The sequence below is a fragment of the Dothidotthia symphoricarpi genome, assembly GCF_010015815.1.
Source record: "Dothidotthia symphoricarpi CBS 119687 unplaced genomic scaffold P153scaffold_4, whole genome shotgun sequence".
In the NCBI taxonomy this organism is placed as follows: Eukaryota; Fungi; Ascomycota; class Dothideomycetes; order Pleosporales; family Dothidotthiaceae; genus Dothidotthia; species Dothidotthia symphoricarpi.
Window position 1 is genome coordinate 1,024,413 of NW_022985011.1, and position 23,852 is coordinate 1,048,264.

General features: G+C 52.7%; 10 protein-coding genes across 10 annotated transcripts; 6 read left to right on the top strand and 4 right to left on the bottom strand.

Annotated features, from left to right (window-relative positions):
* Positions 1 to 597: 597 nt before the first annotated feature.
* Positions 598 to 1,846, bottom strand: P153DRAFT_364110 (uncharacterized protein). Its single transcript, XM_033667520.1, has 3 exons — positions 1,483 to 1,846; positions 1,112 to 1,273; positions 598 to 1,047 (listed from the first exon to the last, which is right to left on the bottom strand). The coding sequence occupies exons 1-3, from the start codon at positions 1,811 to 1,813 to the stop codon at positions 872 to 874; spliced, it is 669 nt and encodes a 222-aa protein (XP_033527234.1). The 5' UTR covers positions 1,814 to 1,846; the 3' UTR covers positions 598 to 871.
* A 333-nt stretch (positions 1,847 to 2,179) lies between these two features.
* Positions 2,180 to 3,450, top strand: P153DRAFT_364112 (uncharacterized protein). The gene is made up of 3 exons (XM_033667521.1): positions 2,180 to 2,316; positions 2,370 to 2,650; positions 2,714 to 3,450. Exons 1-3 carry the CDS (start codon positions 2,277 to 2,279, stop codon positions 3,071 to 3,073), a joined length of 681 nt encoding a protein of 226 aa, XP_033527235.1. The 5' UTR covers positions 2,180 to 2,276; the 3' UTR covers positions 3,074 to 3,450.
* Positions 3,451 to 3,497: 47 nt separating this feature from the next.
* Positions 3,498 to 4,667, bottom strand: P153DRAFT_284209 (uncharacterized protein; the record flags this gene model as incomplete). The annotated part of the gene is made up of 1 exon (XM_033663309.1): positions 3,498 to 4,667. One exon carries the CDS (start codon positions 4,665 to 4,667, stop codon positions 3,498 to 3,500), a length of 1,170 nt encoding a protein of 389 aa, XP_033527236.1.
* A 1,093-nt stretch (positions 4,668 to 5,760) lies between these two features.
* On the top strand, positions 5,761 to 6,443 carry P153DRAFT_175277 (uncharacterized protein). Its single transcript, XM_033662329.1, has one exon. The coding sequence runs from the start codon at positions 5,926 to 5,928 to the stop codon at positions 6,304 to 6,306; it is 381 nt and encodes a 126-aa protein (XP_033527237.1). The 5' UTR covers positions 5,761 to 5,925; the 3' UTR covers positions 6,307 to 6,443.
* A 136-nt stretch (positions 6,444 to 6,579) lies between these two features.
* Positions 6,580 to 10,509, top strand: P153DRAFT_283519 (uncharacterized protein; the record flags this gene model as incomplete). Its single annotated transcript, XM_033663268.1, has 2 exons — positions 6,580 to 9,655; positions 9,707 to 10,509. 2 exons carry the CDS (start codon positions 6,580 to 6,582, stop codon positions 10,507 to 10,509), a joined length of 3,879 nt encoding a protein of 1,292 aa, XP_033527238.1.
* A 923-nt stretch (positions 10,510 to 11,432) lies between these two features.
* On the top strand, positions 11,433 to 14,444 carry P153DRAFT_175297 (uncharacterized protein). Its single transcript, XM_033662330.1, has 4 exons — positions 11,433 to 12,277; positions 12,328 to 12,591; positions 12,639 to 14,148; positions 14,195 to 14,444. Exons 1-4 carry the CDS (start codon positions 11,679 to 11,681, stop codon positions 14,318 to 14,320), a joined length of 2,499 nt encoding a protein of 832 aa, XP_033527239.1. The 5' UTR covers positions 11,433 to 11,678; the 3' UTR covers positions 14,321 to 14,444.
* A 118-nt stretch (positions 14,445 to 14,562) lies between these two features.
* Positions 14,563 to 17,442, top strand: P153DRAFT_333503 (glycosyltransferase family 66 protein). Its single transcript, XM_033665568.1, has 5 exons — positions 14,563 to 14,769; positions 14,822 to 14,902; positions 14,961 to 15,554; positions 15,604 to 16,750; positions 16,804 to 17,442. Exons 1-5 carry the CDS (start codon positions 14,616 to 14,618, stop codon positions 17,072 to 17,074), a joined length of 2,247 nt encoding a protein of 748 aa, XP_033527240.1. The 5' UTR covers positions 14,563 to 14,615; the 3' UTR covers positions 17,075 to 17,442.
* A 186-nt stretch (positions 17,443 to 17,628) lies between these two features.
* On the top strand, positions 17,629 to 19,370 carry P153DRAFT_261956 (uncharacterized protein; the record flags this gene model as incomplete). Its single annotated transcript, XM_033662836.1, has 2 exons — positions 17,629 to 17,754; positions 17,958 to 19,370. Coding segments are annotated over 2 exons (1,539 nt in total), but the record flags the coding sequence as incomplete, so codon positions are not given.
* A 1,038-nt stretch (positions 19,371 to 20,408) lies between these two features.
* Positions 20,409 to 21,456, bottom strand: P153DRAFT_175369 (uncharacterized protein). Its single transcript, XM_033662331.1, has 2 exons — positions 21,069 to 21,456; positions 20,409 to 21,009 (listed from the first exon to the last, which is right to left on the bottom strand). The coding sequence occupies exons 1-2, from the start codon at positions 21,309 to 21,311 to the stop codon at positions 20,755 to 20,757; spliced, it is 498 nt and encodes a 165-aa protein (XP_033527242.1). The 5' UTR covers positions 21,312 to 21,456; the 3' UTR covers positions 20,409 to 20,754.
* A 646-nt stretch (positions 21,457 to 22,102) lies between these two features.
* On the bottom strand, positions 22,103 to 23,822 carry P153DRAFT_364120 (RNA polymerase I-specific transcription initiation factor RRN3). Its single transcript, XM_033667522.1, has one exon. It carries the CDS (start codon positions 23,816 to 23,818, stop codon positions 22,313 to 22,315), a length of 1,506 nt encoding a protein of 501 aa, XP_033527243.1. The 5' UTR covers positions 23,819 to 23,822; the 3' UTR covers positions 22,103 to 22,312.
* Positions 23,823 to 23,852: the final 30 nt, after the last annotated feature.

The window sequence follows — 23,852 nt, forward strand, 5'->3', positions numbered from 1 at the left end:
TTAGGTAGCCCAGGTCCCGATCGAGAGGAGGGCGCGTTTGTCCACTAAGGGTCCATACGGGAGTGTGGCAGCGCAGAGGCGCCATTTGATGTGATATTCGAGGCGACGCGAGCACACCAGACGGGGCGCATTCCCCTCAATGCTCGGATTAGGCACCGATCGCGAGGAAGGCATGGCGGTGCATAATTTGCCTGCTTGTCAACGTCGGACTTCGCTTGCAGCAGAGCCATCCATCTTGAACGTGAAGATGATAGCGCAAGCATTTGCATGATGACAAAAAAAAAGGAGGTGTTTGGGCTGTTTCGTCGACTGCACACTCCTTTCTGCGTTCTGCACTTACCCGCTACCTCACGACCTGTCGAGGGCCTACTTTGATGGTCCACACTGCAAAAGCTCGGCGTGTCGGGAGCGCAAACCGTACGAGTTGGGGGCGGTGCGTCCCGCTGGGAGATTGGCGGGGAACTATGGTGGAGGAATTCCTACGCTCTGACGCTCGGCCGGCTCGAGCCACCACGTTACTCTACCCCTGCATCCGAGCCGGTGCTCTTTGTTGGATCACTTCACGCACCAGTGGCTGTCACGGCGAGGCTCAAATAGGAAAATGCTGACTGCTTGACATGTGTTGTCATGCTGCCCCGTATATATCCGTGATTATACTACCAGAGCTACCATAAGAACGGGGGAAGGCCTGTCATAAAAACCGCCTATCTTCTGGCCGACTCTGCAAAGGTAGCCCTTGCGCGGATGGTCGCGCGGGATGATCGGCATGTACCTGAACCCCTCTTGACTGTGCAGCTATGAAGAAGGTACACCAACCCCCTCGACATGGATGTGGTATTTTAAGTAATGGACGCCATCAGCGCGCTGGTCCTCACGTCGCAAACTTAGTGATCAGACGATCCTCGATTCCTTCGAGGATCCACCGATGCTCTAGAACCTCCAAGTTCTCGGCTTCACTCAGAAACAGCTTATCGGGATCTTGCTCCGGACCCATGATGCCGGCGCCAGGGTTGGTCATACCCATTTGTTGCGTAACTTGGTTCGCAGCTAAAGATGGACGTTGTCAGCCCTGCCTGCGTGAACACCGTCGTGGCTATTCAGATACACATACCGTTGTTACTCCCAAGGATGAAATTGTAGACGGGCTGTAGCCCGAACAGGGTGAGAAAGTACCAGGATAAACTAGACACCCATCTGACGTCCAGGTCACGAGTTCCTACTCCGGATTGCAGCATCGATTTGAATTGTGGCGTCAACGGGAAGGGTAGTTTCACTGTTGATCAACAACGGTTAGCGAGGAGATCAGACTACAACTCGGATGATACCGAATTGGCAACGGCCCAGATAGGGGCGACCAAGTGTTGGCTCCGATCCTTCTTTTCCGATTCGGCTCGACGAGCTCCACAAACGCCACCGTCGTCCCCAGCGTCGCATAGAAGCGACAGCATTGTCTGTGGGGTTTCGCTGAAATGGCGCACTTACTGATAACGAATCCCGAGAAAAAAGCATTGATCCACCCCATGATAAGTGTCTGTGGAATCATCATAGCCATGTTTCCTTTCATCATCCCCATCATGCCCTCCATCGCCGCCGGATCGCTCATAGGATTCGGCCTGGGCTTGCCCCTCCCCTCCGGATCAGCCAGAAATGTCCCGTCCTTGTACGCCTGCACCATGTATGCTTTGCGGGCCTGGAAAGAGGCGGGAGAGAGCACATTGGCGTTGTTGCGCAGGTTAACGCCTCGCACGAGGGAGCGCTGTTGGCGGATTTTGGGAAGGTCTTGTTTCTTGGGCGTGGTTTGGAGGAGCGTCATGGCGTAATGGCGGAGGATACCTGTCAGGACCTGTATAGTTTGTTGGTGATGTGAGCATGAGGATATCGATGGGGAACGTACCATGACTACCGTGATGGGGAGTAGAATCCACCAACTGAGGATCTGTCAGTCTTGTGTTTCTTCATCTGTTGGCAGCGTCTACGTACAACAGCGCAGGATCCCTGTGGATCGTCTGTACTACGGGCTGTCCCATCTTGCCGGCTTCAGACGAAATGCGCGCGTTACAAAGGGCAGAGGGGTGGTGGTGGAGGTGGTGTCGTGAAGCTTGGTGATGCAAGCTCCAGCGCGGCGGGATTCGCGAACGAGCGAGTGGCAGGGATCTTGAGCCTCTCCAGCGTGCCTTCCCAAGTTGTGAACACCTCTCCACAACGACAACGTTTCGAGCTCACTACCACGCGCTTCTCTTCTCAACAAGTGTCCCTCACGCTGCTGTTCTTCCAAAATGTCCGCGACACAGAAAATCGCAGTCCACTCCCTGCCCGGTACGCAACACTGCACCATCAAGCCAATGCATCTTCATGCTAACAGCTACCAGATCTCAAGAACACGACCGATGACGCTCTCCCCAACTACCTCCACTCCCTCAAGTTCAAGCAAATCCACACACAAACCGACGTCCGCCTAGCTCTGGGCTACAGCGCCGTCATCATTGCAGGCGCACTCTTCTACTTCGACTGGAAATTTGGCTGGGAGGCCTCGAAGCCCTACACCGCACCTGCAGTCGCCGCCTACTTCCTACTCAATGGCGCATTCACGTACTGGCTGTGGTTTGCCGAAGGGGGTGTTGTGTACGAGGGCGAGGGCAAGACAGGCAAGGTACGTTGATCACTCACACCACCACGTCTATTGTTACGGGAGTCTGAGCTGACTTTTGAATAGGTGAGGATCTCTTCGTCAACAAAAAAACACATCCCCATCTACGAATGCGACGTAGTCTTCACACCCGCCCCATATTCCTCGAATCCCCAGCAGAAAATCCACATCCGCGCACCCTTGACGCGTTGGTTCACCTCGGACGGCTACTTCATTGCGAAGCCATTCCAGCAGTGGCTTGCGAGCGAAGTCCCGGTCATTGGCGAGGCGGATCCGAATAACGTGGTGGAGGAAATTGGGAGGGGGAGCGCCGCGGACCAGACGTTTGATATCAACAATGCCACAAATGCAATGGAGATTTTGGAGCAATTAAAGGCTAGCGGGGCAGCTACTACTGCGGGGGGTGGTCGTAGGAGGAAGGCTTAAAGGGTGTAGTAGGATGAGATTATTGGAAGAGCGCGAAAAGGAAAAATGGGAAGATGGCGTTCGGAGTTGAGGAAGAACAACATGTTAATGTCCTGATTGACATCTCCTACACTGTGAGCGAACGTGTTTGCAAAGCAAGAGCAAATAGCATAGAGAGTCTTGCCGTGCAACACTTCTCGACTAGGGCAGGGCGTTGCGATTGCACAACAAGGCGATGAGCAGCAGACAACAATTTCTTCAAGGGACATTGATGGATTGCTCTTGAGGGAGCGATGCTATATCAGGCGATGAAAAATGCTATAACAACGCCTTTCGGATGCTGAATAGAGAACCCAGTTTACCAACTTTTTTGCCATGTTTTCGCACCCAGCTTATCCGGTGTATTTTTTTATTCGTTATGGTGTCGTGAGAACGTTAATCCAAATCATTGCTCTTGCTCCAACAGCGGCAAAACCTCCAACTCTCTCATAATGATTCTCTCAAACTCCTCCCTGTCAATGCCCGATGCTTTTGCCAGTCGAAACAAGCTCTTGATGTCGGTGCTGATGTGCTGCTTGATCGCGAGCTCAGCCTGGCTAGAATTCCGTGCTTGGCGCTCCAGCCTTTCAACGGATTTTGACGACGCGGAGGAGGATGGCCGTGGGTGGTTCAGCGCATCATCTTCGATGGACTCCCTTTGTGATTCGTATGCGTCTAGATTGACATTTGCGTATGGCGGGGGCAACGACGAATCGTAGCCGTTTGGTCCCAAATTCGAGGTTTCGAGTGGTTCGACCTGTGGCTCGCGGGAGTAGTCCAAGGTGTTGCCGTTCAGTGTTGATTCGCCAGGTGCGATGTTTTCTTCGTCTGGGTCGTGGGCATCGAGCGCGGGTTGTACTTCCTGAGCATATCGTGCAAAGTACTCTAGTTCTGACTGTGTTGGTCCGACCTGCGTTCGACTCGCGGCTTGTGGTGCGGGAGAGCGCTTCAGATGCGGCGTTTGCGCCGGGGTTTGGTCGTACGCGGCCCAGTATGCATCGTCGTCACCCTCCTCCTCTCTCGCAGGCTCTGGTTGTAGGGTCTCTCGCTCGGCCACAACTTCACTTCTTTTGGCTGGCTTTCGCCGGAATCCTGCCTCGTCTGCCTCGCTGATGTTGGTGAACCATTCAGTGCCATCCTCAGCGTCTTGTGCACCTCTCAGTTCTGCCAGCAACCACCGACTGCCGCCCTCTCCACCCGTGCACCACAGATATGTCGGTATGAGGCCGAACTCGCCCAACACGAGTCTTGAGTGTAGCGTCTCTGGGTCTGATCGCCGGTACAGTGTTTGATCTGGCTCTTCCACCTCGATCTCGCCTGAAGAGGGGTGAGGCTCAACGTGTATCTTCTCAATGGTTTGTGGTAGTCTGGAGCCAGCTTCTTTGTCCCAGCATAGCAGGGAGAGCCACTCATCGGAGGAGAGAAGTTGTACTCGCTGACGGAGGATAGGCGACAGCAGGGGTAGCAAGCCTGGAGGCGTCTGTTTCGATGCTCTCGCCGTTGAGAGGCAGGCCAGTAGTGGTGGGAGGAGCTCCCGCGAGTCGGGCGGCGGAACAAACTGGTTGAGCCCAGGCATGACTGCTAGGGCGAAGAATGTGATGCCGGGTTGGCGTCTTGAAAGATTCCAGCACTATCTCCAATACTGAGAGTTGAGGAGGTATCAAAGATTGTGTGAGCTCTTAAGGGTTCAAGTTCGCTAAGGGTTCTGCGCTGGCGATGGTGGTGCACGGTATGGCAATGGCGTCACATGCGAATGTGCTGTGACGCGCAGGAAACTTTCTTGACGCGACTGACACGACACGAGAAGACGATGATGATCGCAGATTAAAGGTGCGGAGGGGAGGGCATGAGAAGAAATGTGCAAAAGCCCTAGTCGGTCCATCATTGTTGCGGGCAGTAAAGTACTTGAAGTTCTCCGCTCCGCCGAAGGGTCCAGAGAACGGCCGCAATATCGGCTATCATGAGAAGACCCAGACCCTGACCGTCTGCGGAATTGTTTCCCCACATCCAAATGACATTTGACGATAGTGTCTCTGGCAGGGCCGCCGTTGTGCTTTTCTACGTTCCTCACGCGTGGACCAAAAGTTGTGTGTAGGAACCTGTGGTGTTTACTACTACCAACCCACTCAGTAACACTGCTCTCCTAGAAACTTCTTGCCAACACTCACTTTGATGCATACAGCGTTGAGGCTCAACGCCCACATCTGGACACATCGGCAACGTTTCCGGACAGACCCGCTATCCAGCGCGTTGGTCGAATGAAACGCTGGCGAGCCACGGATCGGCGTATCCATCCTCATGGCTAGATACATGGCAACAAGCATCTAACATCGAAAGATGTTGCAAGCCGGTCAGATCAAAGCAGTTAATGGCGCACGCATATTCCGTTTTAAGCGTTCCTAAATAACCGACCTTGCCATGCTAGCGATATCACGCGCCTGAAACACCGGCACTGGAAGGCTTGGCTTCCTTTTGTTTAGAACTAGGATTGCTGCCAGATGTCGGGCGCGTAGACGGGCAATGGTAGTGGCCTTTGCGAGTTCTTAGTATGAAGAATGATGGCTCCATCTTGATATAGACGCGACAATGACGAAGAGTGAGTGTATAAATACCAGACGGAGAGTGAGAGCGCCATCATCGTGATGAAACACGGTGGTTTATATCCAGCATAGCCACTCGTTGCCATTTACCTTGCTCGCTTCTCAGGTAGTTGGTTGGTGAGGCTGTGCCGCTGCATTAAGCTTGCCAAGGGCGTGTCATTCACCTGCAAGTCTGCCTCGAGTCTACGATCAAGCTTGTAGCTCCCGTCGCGTTGTCACGCTTGTTTTCCATCCATGCTGCAGCTCTCTTCCCATCAGCAGACGTCAGAACAACCAGCGCTATCCCCTGGTCGAGCTTTGCGAACAACGTTCCGCTCGGCACTCAGCCCTCCACCTGGTCCCCGCCAACCTGAAGCTCCAAGGGAAATCAGCCTTGACCGGTGCCTCGAACTCTCCCCCACTGCTGCGGTTGGTTTCATCGGCCACTACGAATTCCCCACGGTGCTCACCAGCCACCTCTTTCCTTTTGGTCGCGCGCTCCTTCCCGAACCCTACCCTCGGCCCATTGGAAGGTTGTCAACTTCGCGTCGGACTAGCACTGCCTCTGGCATCTACAGCTCGAAGGAATCCACCGCGCACGAGGCAGATCGCGAACTTTGGATCTTCCTTCACTAAATTTGGCAATCTTTGGCTCAACTGCAACAATCGCGCCTCTTCTGTGCCTCTCTGTACCGTGTCTCGTTATCTTGACGAGGAGCATCGCCTTTCCAGTTGCCGCAAAGCTCTCACTACTAGCCGCCAGGCGGCAACTATGTCTCCATAATCAGCAAAACTCGAAACGGCGTAAATTTCCGATCTAAACTCGCATGCGGCAATTCTCCGACATCAGCCACTCCCCGGTTGGCTTCAAGTCTGCCTTTCTCATAACTTTCCACGCCTTAGGCAACAATGAACATGGCTGATGCTTGGACACAGCCGTTCAACGGCCAACGGCGCCAGCTTCGTAACGAGGAGGATGCATACGCTACTGGCTACGTTCCAGTCCCCGCCACCAGAGACTTCAACATATCAGATACCCAAGGCGCATTCACCTTCTCTGCGGAACCCGCTCCTATCGTGTACGACAGTTCCGGAGCAAATTTCCTCGCCGTTGACGCCTCCGGCCAAGACTTCGCATTTGCTCCACATACTGGATCCTCTTTCGATTCTTCTTTACACCAGGATATGGTCACTCAATCTTACCCTCCGCCAAATGCCTATAGACAGGCACAAACCCACAGTCTTTCACCTGGATCCTATCTCGGTAACGGTCAAGGCGTCTCACCCTCACACTCGGTGGAACAATTGAGTTCAGAAGCGGGATATGTCAGCGATCTCAGTCACCAAGATTTTAGCAACTATCCGACACCCAGCTTCAACGGGCAATACCTGGACGAATCTTTCTCCAATTTGAACTTTACCGACACCACTTCGATGAATGCGTTTCCTCCACTTCAAGAAAACGTCGACATGTCACTTTTGAGCTCAGGCAACTTGAACACATACAACGCTCAGTCGCCAATACCCCCAAGCAATGCTCCAATGGAACTCCACAATCAACTGGTCTCACATAACGCACAACCAAACTCCAGTCCTATGGTAGAAGGCGATAGCTCAACTTTCCCGACGGCACATTATACTGGCCGAAACAGTCACGACTCATCCACATCCTCAAACCTCATGGGGCATCCTACTCTAATGAAGCAAACTCAAAGTCCAGCACTAACCAACAGTCCTGGAAGTACGTCCATGCCCAATTCTCGACCCTTTGCACGCCATATCGCGGGCCCAATTGTGCGTGTACAAAATTTCAGTCGAGATGGATCGCCCTCACCGTCAAATCACAGTAGGAGTTTGAGTAAAATAAGTCACAATAGCCGTCCTTCTGGTCATCACTTATCTCCTTATCCACAAAACGAGTCATCCGATGAGGACGAGACACCCCACGAACACGTACGCATACAACCCACATTCAAAAGCACGGAGCGTAACGAAGATGGCTCATGGCTTTCAAAGGGAGGCTCAGGTCAAACTGGGTTGAGCCCCGGTGACCGTCAGGCAATGGAAGATGCATGGGTGCCAAACATTGAGGAACTCCAGGAGCAGAGATTGAAAGACGAAAAGAAGCTTGAGGTCCAAGTCTGGCTAACTAAGAGTGAAGTTGGTAGCGAGGCGGGTGATGTCGCACCTTCGAATAATCTACCCTTGCCTTTCAGTGGACGTCGCCGAGCAAAGAGTACGAATGACGCTTACCGCCGAGGTTTACAGGATACCAGTGCTCAAGCCCGGGGAAGTCGCCTGGGTCTTGGCGTACACACTGATCTTGACCATGGCAACGACGAGAACATTCCTGGGCCGGGAATATTCATAGACGAGCAAAGCGACTGCGACACCGACAACTACGATGACGACGATGATGAAGACAATGATGATTCTACCGAACCCGAGTCACCTCCTGCTGCCATCGACCTTCAGGCAGACCATGCCGACAACCCATACTTTCCTCCTGCAAAAGAAACTGTCTCCATTGTCGGTATCATACGACCCTGGGTAGATGTTCCAGCCCAGCAACTAACATCATCGACTCACTATCAACCCCCTACCTCCAACGCGGCGATGATGCGCTTCCGGCAACGAGCCAAAGACGTCGAATCAGCTTCGCTTGCTGCCACGATAGGATCACGCCGACTAAGCGAGTCTGATATGGGTAGTCTCCGCGCAGCACCTGGCGTTGCTAAACTCATAGAGCCCGACCCAAAGAAGTACAAAGAAAGGCAACGTCGTTCGAGTATCATGAACACTTTCTTGCCCAAACGAACGCAGAGCAATCTCCTCAAACGCAAAGGCAGTGTTCCTGTACAACCATCGTCGGACACTATATTCGACAAGTCGAAAGAATTCATCATGGAAAAGCCTAAGCGTATGGGGAGCTGGGGACGACCCAAATCACCGCGAGTTGATAGCAACCACAGCAACCACAGCAAAGAACTAAGCCCTCCCGCTCCCACAGGTCTTTCAGCACCGACAAATCCGTGGTATCAGGGTGCGAGGAATGTGATCAAGCGAAGTAGAAGTAGAAGCGACTTGGGCAGGGGCAAATCATTCGGCCTTGCTGAACTCATGACCCAACATGGAGGTCCGCCTATGCCTATACATGCTTCACCCCTTGGAGAAACTGAAGCGACGAAGCCACTTGTCCAGCCAAGCCCTGCCGGAGACGACGATGATGATGAGCAAGAAATTGTAACCATGGATTTGAAAGTCCGTACTGATTTCATCATCCCAGATTATCCCGGCTTCAGGTCCCATGCTCGAGAGCTCAATCCACGCCTGTCCACCTTCATGGTCGAACGTATTGCCCAGGAACAAATGCGTAGGTACAAGCGGCTGTCAGAGTTCAGGGTCAAGCACTTGGTCGCTGTCAAGAACAAAACCTGTCCTTCTGGGAAGTTTTGCACGGACTTGGGCGGTGAAGCGAAGCAACTTCCCCCACGAACAGGAAACAAGGATTCCGATACACCATTCATTGGCTTTCAAATTACTGCCCCTGGGTCATCTGACGAAGGCGACGAAATGTTATCAGAGGGAGCAGTGGTGTCCGCTCAATTCCCGTCCGGGGTCCCTCTCCCTCCTGTCAAACGCCTTCCCGCAGAATTCGAATGTCCGTTGTGTTTCAAGGTGAAGAAGTTTTACAAGCCATCGGACTGGACGAAACACGTTCATGAGGACGTCCAGCCTTTCACGTGTACCTTTCAGGATTGTGGCGAGCCTAAGTCATTCAAGCGTAAGGCTGACTGGGTTCGACACGAGAACGAACGACACCGACAACTGGAATACTGGACCTGTCAATTTCCCGAATGCGGCCATACCTGTTACCGCAAAGACAACTTTGTACAACACCTTGTAAGAGAACATAAGATCGCCGAGCCACGGCCACGCACTGGGCGAGCAAGTAATAAGGATGTACCGGTCAATGCCGATCAAGGTAAGTCGTATTGCTACAGCTCTGACCAGCATTTCTCTGACAGCTTCCTAGACAATGTATGGACTACCGTCGATAACTGTCGCCACGACACTACCAAGCTGCCGAAAGATGAGCCATGTAGATTCTGTGGCAACAATTGTACAAGCTGGAAAAAGCTGACTGTACACCTGGCGAAGCATATGGAGCAGATCAGCATGCCTATCCTCTCGCTCGTAGAAAAAAGGCAGTTGGATGCAGACAGTATCATCAGCCCTGTAGTGGAGCAACCAGAGAGCAGAAAGTTTCCAGCGACCCCTGACCGGTCACCCATAGACAAATTCTCGCGAGTCAACATAAACTCAACGCTTGCACCGGGTCTAAGTCCATATGGTCAATACCCCCAGGACGCACAAGTGGAGGTCGCATCCACTGTCATGCACACCTATCCTCCACCGCAAATGGTGCCGTATAGGAACCAGCACGAGACGCAGAATAACGCATACACGAACTATGACGACAATAGCGCTACAAATTACACAAACCACACGTATCCGGGTCTGCAAGTGCCCCCTAAGCCGAGTAGTGCCTATGCCAGCGGGTTGCACACACCCGCACAGCAGTTTCACAACGGCAGTATGCAGAACGTATCAAATCACTACGCGATCAGTCCTGTCTCTGCAGTCCAGCAGCAGCAGGCTATTTTTACGAATTCTCCCATTGAGACGGCGTTCCCCAGTTACTTTACGCAGGAGCCACAGAATCTAGCAAACGACATGCCGCTAGGTTACGAGACTGGGATGTACCAGCAGCAGGGTGGCAGCTACCCCACGATGCAGTATACGACTGCACAGAATGGCTACCAGTATCAGAGGTAGTAGCAAGGGATTTGGCGAATTGATCTATTGTTTTGAGTTTTGGGTGGATGAGTTGCGCGCAGTTATTGCTCTTAATGATTGTCCGCTTTCGCACGATATCCATGTTGCATATTTGAATAGATATTTGTCGTCATGTTTACGCGTTTATATGCGCTTGTATATTACAATACACTTATGTACATCTCTTGCAAACGTATGATCAAAAACGGAGCGTTTCGATCGAAGCGACTGAACTAGTGTGGCTGTACTCTGAAGGACTCTGCAGCACCGTTCCCGGACTTCCAACTTCATCAAGCCAAGTCGGCAAGTTGCAATCGCACTGCAGCCGATGGCTAGCGCATAGCATTGAAGGACTTACACAGCCACGCAACCACAATCTCTGGGTCGGGTCTCCATTTGTTGTTCGGTAAAGCCCCTTGGCGTCATGGAACATTAGGCAACAAGAGGGCAACTGGGCCCTTTGCCTGTTGCCCTTTGCCCTTTCCTCAAGAGGCCGCCCACCACGTCGTCATGGAGGAACATAGCGCAAAGAGCCTCACTTCTCTTGGTCTCCTCTCACGCATGTTGTTCGTCGATGACTAGCGAGACTACGCTCCTTGACACCTGTAATTCCCTCACATTTTCCCTCGATTCGTCTGCGTCAGCGGCCTGTGCGTGAGTTACGAAACGAAGGACCTCTTGCTGCGCACATCGACGCTGCAGGAAGACTTTAGGGCGGTGTACGTGCAGCACAGTATACTAATGCGCACGCGCGCCTCTCCAGTGAGTTTTCGACCTTGCAAAGGCAGATGATCAGGCGTTTGGCTGCGGGCTGAACTGTTTGCGCACCGGTAGGCTGATGCCGATTTCTCTACAGTAGATTGATTTTACATTCCTATCGTCTCGAGTCGTCTGGATGCTTTGCCTTTTTGGTTGCTTTTCTCGTTTGCTTCCCAGGGTGGAGGGTTACACACGGGCATTGTTGAAGCTAAGGCTGTATGCTGACCTGGTGTAGCAGAAATGTCGCAGCCTCATGGGAACTACCCACCTTTCAACTTCGTTGTTCAAGAACCTGTAGGTCGCATAATTACTCAAGCAACGAGGCCACATAGTGACTTCCCCAGTGCTTCGATGTTGGCCCGTACCCTCAATCATGGCTCTCTTCAGGCCCACAAACTGTGCAGCAGTCCATGCCGAGTCCGTCAATTTCTGGGAGGTCTGCTATGACTACTCTGGACCCAAGGTTTGCTGGTCGCATGGGCTTTGGCCAACCCAATCTTTCGCCACAGGACTCCAGGATGTATCCAAGTCTGGCACCGCTTGTTCCTCCTGGACAGATCCCCCAGCACAACTACAACCTATTCGCGCGTCACTTCCAAGATGAGCCATGGACTCCCCATCGTGCTATGAACGCTGGCCGTAATTCGCAATGTCAACCTGGTGTGAGCTATGGGTCTTTTCGCGATAGGCCTGGATCCGACATGGAGAGCCTGCCAGCTTTCTCGGACTCGGGATATGGTGCTTCGGGTTATGGCTCCATAGGTGCGAAACCTGCTCACTCTGTTATTAGCAATGAACCAGAATTCACCAACCAGGAGCTGCCTGCGGATGTCACAATGCAGATCGCTAATATGGAAGTTGAATCGGCACGTAATGAGGTGCCAGAGATGATGCGTAAACCGGCCGACCAAGTATCTAACCACAGTCACCAAAGCGCTGTTCAGGGTAAACATATCAAGTGCGACTTCCCAACGTGTGACAAAGTCTTCAAATGCAAATCAGATCACAAGTGCGTGTATGAACATCCTTTTTAACGCTCCTGTGCTAAAGGGAGAACAGGAAGCATATGCTGAAGCACAACAAGCCCTATGTATGTGATATACCAGGTTGCAAGAAAAGTTCTGAAGGCTTCACCACCACCAATGATCTTGACCGGCACAAGAAGAGTGTTCATCAGATTGGCTTGCTCACTGATGGCAAATCCTACAAATGTGCCTCTAAAAACTGTCGGAACAAGACGAAGCTGTGGCCGCGCCTCGACAACTTCAAGCAGCATGTTGGCCGAATGCACATGGATGAAGATCATGCACTTTTGATCGAGAGGTAAACAATCATACTTCAATGTAGCCATAGTTAGCTAATGGTTGTAGTTCTGTATATCGCGTTGCCGAATCTACGCCAGTTATGAACACTCTTCCCATGACTCCCATGGACACTGCGCTTGCTGTTGTTGGTATTGGGTCTGAGAATGCGTTCACTGGGAGTCATCTTGACGGGTTGAACTCTCCCAGTCTCACCGCAGACCCAGAAGTGGGCCGTTGCTCTTTTGGCATGATCACCGATGACTTCACGATGGATGTCGATCAGCAATCCAACCAACTCAGCAGACCATACTCTGATACTATAGAGCCCCGCCTTCACAACTCACAAGGACAGATGAACGCTCAGAATCAGCACGAAGGGCCACAAGCGCAGCAAAACTCGTTAAAGATGCGTGTCGCAGCAGCAAAGGATCGGGTACTACAACCAGCTCACCTGAGCAAACCCAGTTTCAAGCCGCGCTCTCGTGCACCACAGACCAAGGCTGAGCATCAAAGAGTGGCGTCTCAGAAAGTTCTCGAGACCATCAGTGGAGAGCTCCAGAGGCCCTCGTTACCTTCCTCAGACCCAGCACATCTTGAAAATCTGTTTCGACGCATGTTGAACAAGGTCAGCGACGCATCAAGACATGAAAAAGACGCGTCTGCCCCACACGCTCAAGGATCTGTTGCTGCACAAACGATCGCCACTGAAGACGACTCAGCTAACGTTACCGAGATAGAAGTGCTACAAGCCTTCCAAGCAATGACGAATCTCGTCAAGCGGGGTCAGAAATCTACGTCCACTTCGTCACGCCATTCTTCTCGGGGTAATTCTTCCAAGACAAAGAAGTGCGAGGTGTGCGAGTACGAGGCCCGGCCAGGTGACTTGCGTAAGCACATGAAGCGGCACAAGAAACCATATGGCTGCACATATCCCGAGTGCTATAAGCGCTTTGGTGCAAAGTCAGATTGGAAGCGGCATGAAAATTCGCAGCACTTCCAACTTGAAGCCTTCCGTTGTAGACAGCGATCCTCCCCTCTCGGACCGACATGTGGCGTACACTTCCGCGGCCCCGAACAGTTCAAGAAGCACCTCGAGACGCTGCACAATCTGCAGTCCCTAGAGCAGTCCCAAGAGGTTAAGGCTTGTAAGATTGGAAAGAACTGTCAAGTACAATTCTGGTGTGGCTTCTGTGGTGAGATCAAGCCGCTGAACAAGAAGAGGAACGATGCCTGGGACGAGCGATTCGATCATATTGCGTACCACTTTGAGAAGGACAAAAAGAGCATTGATGAGTGGGTGTGTGTGGAGTTTAACAAGAAGAAGAAGGACTTGAAGGAAGAGAAGGATCAAGCCGGGTCTGATGAGGATGCTGGGGATGTCGATGCTGTGGGTGAGGTGGATGACAGCCTTCCACCAAGCGTTGATGTGGAAATTGCGTTCTCACATGCTTCAACCCTACCGCCACAGCAGATGTTCCAACAGAGCAACCCCAGGAAACGTTCGGTTCCTACGGATGCGATGCAGCCTCAAAGATCAGCAAAAAAGGTCAAAATTAGAGAGAAAAATCGGTATTGTGTGAGTCAATTTGCTGGCTTTCGGGTGAACTACGCTAACTTCGCAGTGTAATTGTAAAGGTAAGTTCGGCAAGATGGACGCTTCTTGTGCATACTGCCCGCATCATGTATGCGAAAGATGTGAATTTATCGTGGAATTGGCCGATGTAAACGACTTGACGTGCAGAGGTTGAGATGGTATCCCAAGTTGTCATGTTTTAGATGTCTTAGGACCTGTTATGCCCTACAAGAAAATAGATTTCATACTAACTGTTAGACACGTAAATGCAATGACCCCCAATCACACTCAAACTCTCACATTTGAAGTCTGACAAGTTGAATGTCGGAGAAAGCCAGTCCTCACGCCGATTGTTCCTGCCGTGCTTAGTCATGAAATGGAAACGCAACGTGTGCACCAACATAGCTCGAGGAGCTCCGTGACGCGGCCTAGCAGCACCACCTTCCTTTCCACCACTTCTCCCATTGACTATGGCTGCCGTAGAGGAAGGGCAGTTTCTGAAGAAGGCGACGGGCCAGAAGACCCGTGGTCTACTTCGAGTAATCATTTTATGCCTGATTGCGGGTGCAGCTGTAAGCAGCCGTCTGTTCTCGGTAATCCGCTTTGAGAGCATCATCCACGAGTGTCAGTACCCAATGCTAGGTGTATAGGAGAATTGACTGACGTGGGATTACAGTCGATCCATGGTTCAATTTCCGAGCGACAAAATACTTAGTCCAGAATGGCTTCTACAGCTTCTGGGACTGGTTTGACGACCGTATGCATTCTACACAATATTGCGATGTAATAGACAATTGACTGACATTGTCGGATAGGAACATGGCATCCGCTTGGACGAGTTACTGGTGGTACCCTCTACCCCGGATTGATGGTCACCAGCGGTGCCATCTACCACCTCTTGCGCTTCTTGTCCATGCCCATTGACATCCGCAACATCTGCGTCCTCCTCGCCCCCGCCTTCTCAGGCCTGACCGCGTTCGCGACGTACCTCCTGACCAACGAGATGGTCACGTCCCCCTCCGCCGGTCTCCTCGCCGCCATGTTCATGGGTATCACCCCCGGTTACATCTCGCGATCGGTGGCAGGAAGTTACGACAACGAGGCTATTGCCATCTTCCTGCTGGTCTTCACCTTCTTCCTCTGGATCAAGGCGGTCAAGAACGGATCCATGTTCTGGGGCGCATTGACGGCGCTGTTCTACGGATACATGGTGTCAGCGTGGGGTGGATACGTCTTCATCACCAACTTGCTGCCATTGCACGCGTTCGTCCTGATCTGCATGGGGAGGTATAGCCCAAGGCTCTACGTCAGCTACACATCGTGGTACGCGCTGGGCACGCTCGCGAGTATGCAGATTCCGTTTGTCGGCTTCTTGCCCATCCGCAGTAGCGAGCACATGTCCGCATTGGGTAAGCATAGCTCCTCAGTGGCTCAAAAGGATCGTATTGACACAATTAGGCGTATTCGGTCTCCTCCAGCTTGTTGCTTTTGTCGATTGGGTCCGCGCTCAACTCCCAAGCAAGCAGTTCCAGACGCTGCTCCGCGCTATCGTCCTGTCCGTAGTCGTCATCGCCTTCGGAGGATTGGTGCTCCTGACTCTCGCTGGAGTCATTGCGCCTTGGTCTGGACGTTTCTACTCGCTTTGGGACACTGGCTATGCCAAGATCCACATTCCCATCATTGCCTCGGTTTCCGAGCATCAGCCGACCGCATGGCCTGCCTTCTTCTTCGACTTGAGCATGATGATCTGGCTCTTCCCCGCTGGTGTCTACCTGTGCTTCACCAAGCTGACTGATGAGCAAGTGTTCATTGTCATCTATGCTGTGTTTGCCAGCTACTTTGCTGGTGTCATGGTTCGTCTCATGCTCACTCTGACCCCGATTGTCTGCGTCGCCTCCGCGATGGCTTTCTCCCAGATCCTGGATACGTACATGGATGTCAATACACCAAATGTCGAGGCCAAGGAGGATGGAAACACGGATGCTATCAAGGTTGTTGCTGCGGCCAGTGGTCTGCGATCCACCCGCAACCCCTTCGTTGGAATCCACTCGTATGCGTCCAAGATGACAGTTGTTGGGTCTTCGCTTGTTTACTTGCTGCTCTTCGTTTCGCACTGCACTTGGGTCACTTCGAACGCGTACTCCTCACCCTCTGTTGTGCTCGCGTCCAGGCTTCCAGATGGCAGCCAGCACATCATCGATGACTACCGCGAGGCGTACTACTGGCTCAGGCAGAACACACCCGAGAACTCCAAGGTCATGGCTTGGTGGGATTACGGTTACCAGATTGGTGGTATGGCTGACAGGCCGACGCTTGTCGACAACAACACATGGAACAATACGCACATTGCTACCGTTGGCAAGGCTATGAGCTCAAGGGAGGAGGTCAGCTATCCGATCATGCGCGCACATGAGGTCGACTACGTCTTGGTCGTCTTTGGAGGTCTTCTGGGCTACTCTGGTGACGACATCAACAAGTTCCTCTGGATGGTCCGTATTGCCGAGGGCATTTGGCCTGATGAGGTCAAGGAGCGCAGCTTCTTCACACCCCGTGGCGAGTACCGTGTTGACGAGGAGGCTACACCAGCCATGAAGAACAGCTTGATGTAAGTTTTACGCCCTTGTCATGAGCATGTGCAGTTACTGACAATTTCACTAGGTACAAGATGTCTTACTACAACTACAACTCGTTGTTCCCCGCCGGACAGGCACAGGACCGTGTCCGTAACGCCAAGTTGCCTGCCCAAGGGCCAGAACTCAGCACCATTGATGAGGCTTTCACTAGTGAGAACTGGATCATCCGAATTTACAAGGTCAAGGATCTTGACAACTTTGGCCGTGACCATGGAAGTGCCGTGTCGTTCGACAAGGGTCACAAGAAGAAGAGGGCGACTAAGAAGAAGGGCCCCAGGGTGTTGAGGGTTGAGTAGGTTCGCAATGTTCACACGCAATTTCATGTAGCATGTTTCGAGTGTCTGTAAAATAGGCCAAACCAGTAGGTTTGGCAACAGGCGTTTTGGGAAGAATAAAAGAAGTTTGATATCCCATTGAGGGGTTCCTGAGGTGGGGGCGTGGCGAGAGGCATGTGTGCGCTTATAAGTATGCCTTGAAGAGGCACGTCTGTTGTCGTTGCTCAGTATATTGTCTTCTGATAATAACGATATGTGACTGGACTCCTCAGCCTGTGTGTACCTGTCATGGAGGTTGCAGACGCATGCGAAATGCTTGAGACCAAGAAGACATTCCACGGTCACCACGTCTTTCACTTCGAGTCAATGTAGACCGCCCCACTAAACAGTCTCTTTCGGTTGCTCTGTTCTTTCTCTCTCGTCTGCCTTCCTTCACCTTAGCTCCCGTTACTGCAAGAGTTCGTCAGGCACCTTCCCATTACGCAGCCCATTTCCCGTGGACCTTCCTCGATCACAACATCACAACTCAAGACTGCAGGCCCGCACACCACGCCCTCGCACCTCCCACGTACAACATGGCGAACGAGGAACAACGCAGGGCCTTTGCGTCTTATATGGGCACTGCCAGCTCCGGTGGTGGCCAAGCAGTCCCCGAGTACCCCGGCGCCGTCGCTCAACCGGGCAATCCATTTCTGTATTCTGTGTAAGTATTTGGCTGCGGTATGGCTGCCTGAGAGAGCTTGTTGACTGATGGGCGCTTGTAGATGTATTGCGTTTGTTTGTTTGTCAACGTTGTGCACAAACTCATACCAAACAGCAGTTTTCAGGGCTACAGGTACCACCCGCGGCGCCTACTCCTCCGCCTGCTGCACCGTCTTCTGTCGCTTCGTTCCCGGGGTACCAGGGTGGCTTTGCTCAAGGCGGATTTGGTCAAGGTGGTTTCAGTCAGAGCGGCATTCCTCAACGCCCACCACCACTAGGTGCAAGTGGAGCTCCTCAGGAACAGCAATCGATGCGTGCACCTGTCGCGCCAGGGGAATATGCCAATATACCAAGCAACTACACCAGTCAGCCACCGCCTCTTCCAACGTATAACGCGGGCTACCAGTATACCGATCCGATGGCGCCGTCAGATAGACGTACAAGCGCTGCGATGGGTACCATGACAGCACCACGCAATTTCTCAGGAGAGATTGTGGAGTCCAGACAAAAGCAGACGGATGAGTACTACCATTATCAGCAGCACAGCTATCCTCCCGCGCCTCCAGGGCCGACAGCACCTCAGCATATCCAGAATCAGACTGTGCCAGTTTTGCTGTGCCACACATGCAGTGAGTGTGGCAAGATGCGCTCAGCAGGATTCCATCGTAACAACCCAGTCATTCCGGGCAAGCCTGTGGTTACTAGTTCATGTCGCAGATGCAAAAAGAAAATGAAGAGTAAGCGTCGCTCGGAGAGCAGCTACACTCGTATCAGGACATGCATCGCCGATGAACCATGTGACTGGCCTAGGGAGGCCGTTCATATTGACATGAACAGTAGTGAGCGTCGTGGCAGGCGCCAGAGTCGCGAGGAGGTCTACTTAGCCAGGCATTCTCCCAGTCGTCCTCGTATCGTCAGAGAAGGCACAAGTCAAACTAGGATAGGACTGCGAGTACAGCAGCAGGACTACAGCCCGGCGCGCGTACAAAGGAGGGAAACGATAGCTAGAGTCTCTTCGTTGAGCCCACGTCGAGCTTCAAGGTATGGCGAAGTTTGGCCCCCGCCAGATGTTGTTCGTATGAGACCAAGATCGGATGAAATCTACGCCACACCAACACAGCTTCCTCGTCCTATCCCGAGATCTGACGAGGTATGGCCTCCACCAGATGTTGTCCGTACTCACTCGGGTAGGAAGGTTTCACCGACCCGTCAGAACTCCAGGATCATCGAACTCAGTCCGTCGCCTCCACCCATACGTACTAGGTCTAGGAGGTTCGTCTACCATAGTGAATCCCAAGAGAGGCGCCCAAGAATCCAGAGCGTGTCTCCAGCTCGTGGACGTGTCAGTACTCGTGAAGAGCGACGGAGCGACGCTGAGCTTAGGATGGCGTCGCATCCTAGGCCATACCGAGCATTGATGCCAGATCAGCGGGAGTACGTGAGGGAATCCGATGAAACTTCTACAAACCTTGGGTCTGGGTCTCAGGGACGCATGGACTCACCAAATCGCGGTATTCTGAAGCCATCAGGAAGGGATTTTGAGACGGCTTACAGGCGAAGAACCACCTTACGCGATAGTCAGCAAAGTACCTCTGTCGAAGTTGGAGGGCCTCGAGTACAATTTGTTTCAGAACGAAAGAATGAGCGGCCAGTTCCTGAAGGTATCAGAGACTCAACAAGGTATGCTGACGATACACCACTGTCCAACGAAGATTATGAGCATTATCGCCAATACTCGCACCGTCGATATGTTGAGGAACGTCCTCTCTCCCCGCCAACACGTGCGATGGACGGTCTGAGGATCCGACGGTCATCACCATCACTATCACCGTCGAGGGACTACGAAAATATCCGTATAGATCGAGTTCGCCGCATCTCCCGCTCGCCTCCACCTCTTCGACGCCATGAGGAAGTTCGCGCCCGTCATATCTCTCCAATCCCACCTCCAATTCGCAGTCACGCATCCCGCCTTCCTCCATCACCTCCGTCCCATCCGTCACCCGAGCGCCCGGCATACTCCAACTACCGAAACTCGTCTCGTACTCGAATCGTCGAGCGCACTCGCTCCCTAACTCCCCCGCCCCGTCGAAAAGAGAAGGACTACGAGGACCTGACCGACTCCGACAGTGCGCATTCTGGCGAGGTCACGGAAGTCAGGCGCTGGAAAGGCATTGACGAGAGTGGAAAGCCAGCTACTTTTGTGGAGGAGAGGCGGACTGTGAGGATGATTGAGCAAGATAGTGAGAGGGGGTCGGAGTTTCGGCCGCTTACTGAAAGGCTGGCGGCGAGGAGCTGGCGGGATGTGTGAAGCGTGTGATGGTTCTCGGGAAGATGAATGTGTGTTCTCGGAAGAATTTGTACGGAAACAGGGGAGTCGGGAGGACATGTGGTGATGAAGAGGGTTCATTTTTTCTATTGTGGTTTCCTTTCCTCTCGTTTCAGTTTTCTCCTCGGTACTTTACTCCTATTCTACAGTCTGCCATGAATTTGTTCACCACACTCCTCTTTTTATTATCCATAGACAACCTGAACTGAAAAGACTCCAGTTCTCAAGCTCACCAACCAAACCTTGACCACCACAAGAACCCGGATATATATTGTGACTATGTCGACAAACCAAAAGGCCCCTCGTCGCATCATTGGTGATATTGTAGTCTGGATAGATCGATGGGAAATGTTCCGGCGCTGGCGTGAGTGCTATCTAGAAGGTTATGCTCGATTTAGGGTGATAGAGAGGAGTCGATGATGATAACGTGGGATAGGAGGTCTTTTGGGGTGCATTTTTCCGACTGTGATGAGATATGAATGCTAAGCGACATGTAAATATGAGACTAGAAAGGTAATAGCTGAGAAGTCAAGTCGAGTCAGAACAGGATTGCAGCGCATTGAGTCTGAAACACATAGACTGCTCATTGAAACCGAGAAAGTAAGACGAAGGGACATGGAGTGTAGCTAACACGGCGAAATGTGGAGATAAAGAGATAGACCATGTATTGTACTCATATCATGCCAGGTGTATACTGCGAACAAATGAAAAGCCCCAGAACTTGGATATGTCGTATGGACACGCACCGATCGAACTCGTTCACCGAACGTTGCGCCCGCCAGCCACGTTGTGTATGTATCCCCTCCCATCTACCACTCAACTCAACCCAACTCGCCAAACTTAACAGCACTCGGCCGCACACTCGCAGCAATCGGCACAGCATTCGCAGCCCTCCTCGCACACGAAACAACAGCACAGCGTCGCCAAACTAAGTTGTGTTAGCGCAGTCCTCCATGATAAACGCGACAGGATGGGATGAAAACTCACCAAGCGGACAGACACCCACGGTCCTTCTTCTGACGTGGCGCAGGCGCCTGCTGGTACTGACCCTGCGGCGGGCCGTAGTACATCTGCTGCTGGGGCGGGGGCGCGCCGTATTGGCCTTGTGGGGCTCCGTATTGGCCTTGTGGGGGACCGTAGCTGAGAGGCGTTAGTTTGAGGCTTGGGGTAGTGCGACGAAGATGATGGGAAGGAGCGAGGCAGGGAGAGGTGATGCATGAGTGTGTACATACCTTTGCTGCGGGTACTGTGGCGCACCGCCCTGTTGGTAGTAACCTTGCGCCGACATTATCGAGGTGTATGTGTTTGTGTTTATGCGTGTGTTGCGTCGCGTAGAGTCGAGTTCAGATCAGATGAAGCTTCGTCCGTGTATAACAAATTCGGCGTGGCGCGTCGATTCGAGTTCGTGACGTAGGCAGAGAAACAGCAATACCAAGCTTTAGCGCCAAGGGAGCTTGATTATAATGACGTGGTGTGCGGACGGGTTTGCGTGGGAAAGAGATGGAGAGTAGAAGTCAGAAATGAGCCACAGCAAGGGGGGGAGCGCCTCAGTCTTTAAACAATCCAAGCACCCCCCAACGTTATCACCGGGATCCACCGGCCTTTCGCACTGCACCTCGCATCGATCGGCGCGGACTCCAGACTGCAATTCGTCACTCGTCATGAGCGCTCTCCACGTGCCTATCCGCACGTATGCACCAATGCAAGGCGCTGTGCTGCGCCTCTTAACGCGCTGCATTTGCGCGCTCCCCCTTCCCCTGCACAGAGGTATTTGGCATAATTTCAGCCACGTTGCGCGCGAGTCCCGTGGCGCTGCTGCTGCGGTTTTTTTGTCATTTCGAAACGGGCCGCGAATCCCAAACTACGGCTCGATATCCGGGGCTAAGCATACTTGGCGAAAGCTTGATGAAAGCTATGTGGCACTGGAACGCGCGTGGTGTGTTTTACTGTGTGATCATGACAGCTGCCATGCAATGATTGGTACAGTGTTTTGTGATTGTATATATTACCTTGTCTGATTCCAGTTCGCTATGCAATTACCACATATACACCGCAAACCCAGTCCATCCATCTCCATCAATCATGCGCAAATAAAAGGCAGTATATGCATCCAGATAGCCCTCCACGCCGAGTACATGCATGTTGTAAACCGTTTTTGCCCTACCAGCGCCATACAATGCAGGTCCCGCGGAAACGCTTAAACAAAACAAAAGCAGAGAAGTAAAAGGGATTCAAAGACTCGCCTCTGTACTCCCGTCATCCAGATCATCGCCCACGGCCAACGCCCCATCTTCTCCATCTTCCTCACTCTCACTATCCTCGTCCTCGCTGTCTTCTTCCTCATCGTCATCGTCATCCTCGTCTCGCTCCACAGGCATCCCGGGAACAGGTTTCCACTGCACGTATTCGCCCTGCAGCCACCTCTTGCTCCTCGGGAGGACATACGGGTCGAAGGGAAAATACGCATCGAGGAGGAACGTTTCCTCGCCCTTCTTCTGACTGAGCGCAGTTTCTCTCCCGCCCAGACCATTGAGGTATCCGCTCGCGAGGCTGCGTGCAAGTCTAACGCGTTTGTTTGTTTCCATGAGGGGGTACACGTAGACGAAGCGCAGATGATGCGCCATACGCGCAAATTGGCTGACAATGGTCGGCGCGACAATCTTGAGGGGGTTGAGTTTCGAGAAGATGTTTCTACGGAGGGTTTCTTGCACATTAGTGTGCCACTTGAAGTCGCCTTCGTGGTAGATGATATCTTCGTCTGTCGGGGGGGCACCAGTAGGTGTGACGATGAGGTCGCGCCAGCGGAAGCAGAAGGTGTATAGCAAAGCTTGGGAGATGGCGTAGTAGGTGCCGTAGCGCCGGAGATCGGGACCTTTGCAGGAAGGCTCCTGAGACGCGCGTAGACTCTCGAGGTGGTGGCACAGGAGATCAAATACGTCGCGAACGACGGATCCCGAGACGTGGGCCCCACGGGCGATGAAGGAGGCGAGGTAGGCGGCGGCGGTGACACGGACGATGTGATGTTGTCGATGGTCAAAGGCCAGGTGCGAGCAGCAGCCAGCAAAGCGCTCTGTGAGGTCTGGGGATATTTGGCTGAAGTGGAAGAGGAGGAATTGTGTGTGGCGAGAGCGGTAGGTGGGGAGGATGATGTTTGCGAATTGGATGAGGAGAGACTCGAAGAGCTCGTCGATGTCGAAACGGTCGCCTTTTGCGAAGACGGAGTCGTAGTGTGTGAATAGCAGGTCCATGATATCGTCGAGCTTAGTTACTGAGTCTCTGAGGTCTTTGAGGCGGCGCTCCTCGGGCTCGAGACTCTCCTCGCTTGATACCGACTCGTTGTCGCTGTCGTCATCGTCCTCTGCGTCATTGATGGCTTCGCCCACGAGCCGCTCCTCCATGTCATCCTCCAGCTCTTCCATGTCCACCTGGATTTGCACATCAATCTTGACCAGCTTGTCTGTTATAACCGACATGATTTCACCCTTGATCTCCAGGCAGTACTCTGCGACTTGTAGGATGTTCTTGATGTAGTGCACATGTGCTTTCGCGGTATCGCTGGAGAATGGGAACGTCGCTATGAGAATCGGAGCCAAGTAAGCGCTCGCCATTGAGTTCTGGCGAAGGATAGACTTGAGGCAGTCGTGTATTCGCACTTGGAGGCGGGCTCGCTGGACGGGCGGGTCGTCCTGGTGCCTGGCGCGGGGTGACGGCGGGCTCAGGAACATGGTCACGAGCATCTGGAGGATTGTCGACATGAAGCCAGGCTGCACT